At 66.5% G+C, this 3000-nt stretch overlaps 2 protein-coding genes across 2 annotated transcripts in view; one reads left to right on the top strand and one right to left on the bottom strand.

Annotated features, from left to right (window-relative positions):
* PFL1_04495 (uncharacterized protein) overlaps nucleotides 1-173 on the top strand; it is a gene marked incomplete at both ends in the record, with an annotated part of 2139 nt that extends 1966 nt beyond the window's left edge. Inside the window, one exon of the mRNA XM_007882019.1 lies at nucleotides 1-173. This exon is cut by the window's left edge and continues 1966 nt beyond it. Within this exon, the coding sequence (XP_007880210.1) occupies nucleotides 1-173 (173 nt within the window).
* Nucleotides 174-1360: 1187 nt separating this feature from the next.
* Nucleotides 1361-3000, bottom strand: part of PFL1_04494 (uncharacterized protein) — a gene marked incomplete at both ends in the record, with an annotated part of 2664 nt that continues 1024 nt past the window's right edge. Inside the window, 4 exons of the mRNA XM_007882018.1 lie at nucleotides 1361-1465; nucleotides 1587-1654; nucleotides 1773-2198; nucleotides 2368-2890. Of these exons, the coding sequence (XP_007880209.1) occupies nucleotides 1361-1465; nucleotides 1587-1654; nucleotides 1773-2198; nucleotides 2368-2890 (1122 nt within the window). The remainder of the gene's footprint in view (nucleotides 1466-1586; nucleotides 1655-1772; nucleotides 2199-2367; nucleotides 2891-3000) is intronic.

Below are 3000 nucleotides of genomic sequence, written 5' to 3'. Positions count from 1 at the left end.
AGCGTCCAAGGCCAAGGCCAAGGCCAAGCTCGGCGACGACCGGCCCGTCCGACCGAGAAAGGGAGCGGATGGCGTCGAGGCGTCGCCCCTCCGCGCGGCGCTCCACCACCGGAGATCCGACCTCTTCTCCGCCGGCGGCGGCCTCGGCGGCGTGCCCATGGATGCGAGCATGATCTCGCAGGCCGCCTCGGCGTCGGAGGACGACGACCCGGTGTCGCTGGGGCTTCGGCACCAGGGCGAAGACGTGCTGCTCGACTCGCAGTACGCGTCGGCGTCGCCGTCGCCGTCGTCGTCGGACGACGAGGACGAGGAGGAGGAGTACATCAACTCGGTGCTGCGCAAGAGCGGCGCCACCATGATTGGCGGCAGCATCACCAAGAGCGTCGAGCTGGAGCGCTACCTGCGCACCAAGGTCGAGCGCATGGGCCACCTCCTCACGCTGCCCGACGGCCAGGTGCACGACGAGGCGCCGGCTGCGGGTCCGGGTCCGGGTCCGGGTCCGGGTCAAGCAGACGGCGAGGCGGAGGACGTGGCGGAGGCCATGGGGGGCGAGGCTGAGCTGGTGTCGCAGCCAAACTCGGAAGACGAGGCAGCATAGAGACCGAGGCCGTGCTACGGCCGCGGGCCGCCTGTGTCGAGGAGCCGGCCCAGGTGCAGGCGAGAGCAGGCAAGTTTAGGGACTAGAAGGCGAGGGCCCGCAGCGCTTTGTCGGTATCCAGCCACACGCTTGAATCTCGATGGCGCAGCCCGATGCAGATACGCAACCCGCTCGACCGTCGTAGACCCGTCGTGCCCGTCGTGCATGCGAAAGCGAGCGGGCGAGCGAGCGTCGTTCCGACAGCGAAGGTGACGAAGCATCGCCGACGCACGGGATCCGAGCGCCGTCGAGGGTAGAATCGACGACGACGTTTTCCGGGTCACGTACGTCTGTCTGTCTGTCTGTCTGCCTGTCTGCCTGTCTGCCTGTCTGCCTGTCTGCCTGTCTGCCTGTCTGCCTGTGTGTGTGTGTGTCAGAGAGAGAGGGATGGAGGGAACGGGCGCACGGTCGACTTTCGAAAAGGCGGGAGGGGGGCAGGCCGAGAAGATGAGAGCGATGGAGAAGAAAAAGAAACGCAGAGATGATAACTGGACAGGAAGGGGGGGAGAGGAGGGACGGACGGACGGTCGGTCGGCAGCTGCCGTTGGGCCTTCTTTTGTGCTGTCTGGTGAATCTCCGGATGTCGATGTCCATGGCGTGGGACGAGATGGCGAGTCGAGTCGAGCGGAGCGATGTGCTTTCTATGCCCGGCCAACGGCGAGATTGACCGACGTCGATGGGCGACCAACCCAGGAACGACGACGGCTGGCCCGGCCGGCCGGCTCAGAAGGATTGCTGCGTGACGCGCGCCGGCGGAGACTGGTGCTGCATCATGCTGCGTCGCTTGTTCTTGGCCATCTCCTTTTTCAAGGCGGCACCGTCCAACGGCTGCAGCGGCGGCGGCGGCGGCGGCAAACAAAGACGAGAAAACAGGGTCGGCGTCAGCGATGGCCTCGCGTCTCGGGCGACGACGGCGCGTGCGCCGCGCGGGGTGCGGCGCTCTGCTCACCTTGAGAAGCTCAAAGGCGCACAACAGGTCTTCGGATACGCTCATGACGGCGCCAAAGTTGTCAAACTCTGCAGGGACAGGCGAGGTGCGGAGCGGATCAAAGGGGCCGGGAGGAGGGGCGGTTTTGCGTCAGTCGATCGGCGCCGTGTCAGCCACGGGAGACGGGCCCTCGACCCCTCTGCTCACCTCCGCAGTAGTTTGGCGCGCTAAAGATGGTGACGAGCGTCCGCTCGTTCCAGAACTCGTACCCGTCCTCGACGACCATGTGAGCGCGGCAGATGAGGTCAAAGTCGTACTGCGCCAGGAACTGCTGTATGACGGCCTTGCCAAAGCAGTAGCTGACGCCGCGCTCGTTGTCCTCCCAGTCTAGCGCCGTGTCGGACGGGTCGGACCACAGCAGGTCGTTGAGCAGGCCGTAGTCGGGCACGTCGGTGGGCCGCTCGATGCGCCGGATGTCGTCCATGTTGGACAGCGACGGCGACAGGCCGCCGTGCACGCAAAAGATCTTGGACGCCACCACGGCCGCGATCGGCAGCGTGTTGAAGACGTCGATAAACGTCTTCCAGATCTTGATGTTGACCCGCCGCTTGCACTCGTCGTAGAAGCCGTAGACTGCGGACGGCGGCGTGCGGATAGGCGAGGGGAGGGGAGGGGTCCGAGTCAGAGAAATCATGGGGTCAGCAAGCTGGCTGGGAAGCGAGGGCACGCCTCGGAAAGAGACTGGCTCTGGTCGTGGGCGCGTCCGACCCACGGGCCACGGCCACCTTGACCGCCGGCTCACCTCTCGTGACGTTGGCGCACTCGTGGTTGCCTCGCAGCAGGAAAAAGTTTTCCGGGTACTTGATCTTGTAGCACAGGAGCAGCAGGATCGTCTCGAGGCTCTGCTTGCCGCGGTCGACGTAGTCGCCGAGGAAGAGGTAGTTGGCGCTGGGCGGGAAGCCGCACATCTCAAACAGCCGCAGCAGGTCGTGGAACTGGCCGTGGGTGTCGCCGACAATCTTGACGGGCGGGCTGAGCTCGATCAGCGTCGGCTGGCTGAGGAAGACCTCGCGCGCCGCCTGGCACACGGCCGTGATCTCGGCATTCTTGAGCGCCGGCTTGGGAATCTTGCCAGAGTAGCCGGCCTCGAGCAGCCGCGAAATCATGTCGTCAATGTCAAAGGTCCGCACCTGGTCGCCGCCCGCCTGCGACGAGCCGCCGGCGTTGGACCTGCCGCCGCCGCCCGTCGAGCTGGCCGACGCCGACATGCTCCCGCCCATCGGGTTGGCCAGGATGGTCTGGGTGGTGGGGATGCCCGGCGGCGCCTGCGACGACGAGGCCGCCGACGACGACGTGGGCCGCTCGGGCACCGCGCCCGACGCTGCGATGCTGTCGCTGGCCGAGTCGTCGCGGCGCATCGACCTCGAGGCGAGCG

This window comes from Pseudozyma flocculosa (assembly GCF_000417875.1).
Source record: "Pseudozyma flocculosa PF-1 unplaced genomic scaffold scaffold00014, whole genome shotgun sequence".
Classification (NCBI taxonomy): Eukaryota; Fungi; Basidiomycota; class Ustilaginomycetes; order Ustilaginales; family Ustilaginaceae; genus Pseudozyma; species Pseudozyma flocculosa.
The sequence above is the reverse complement of the archived record's forward strand: the minus strand, read 5'-3'. Positions and strand labels throughout refer to the sequence as shown.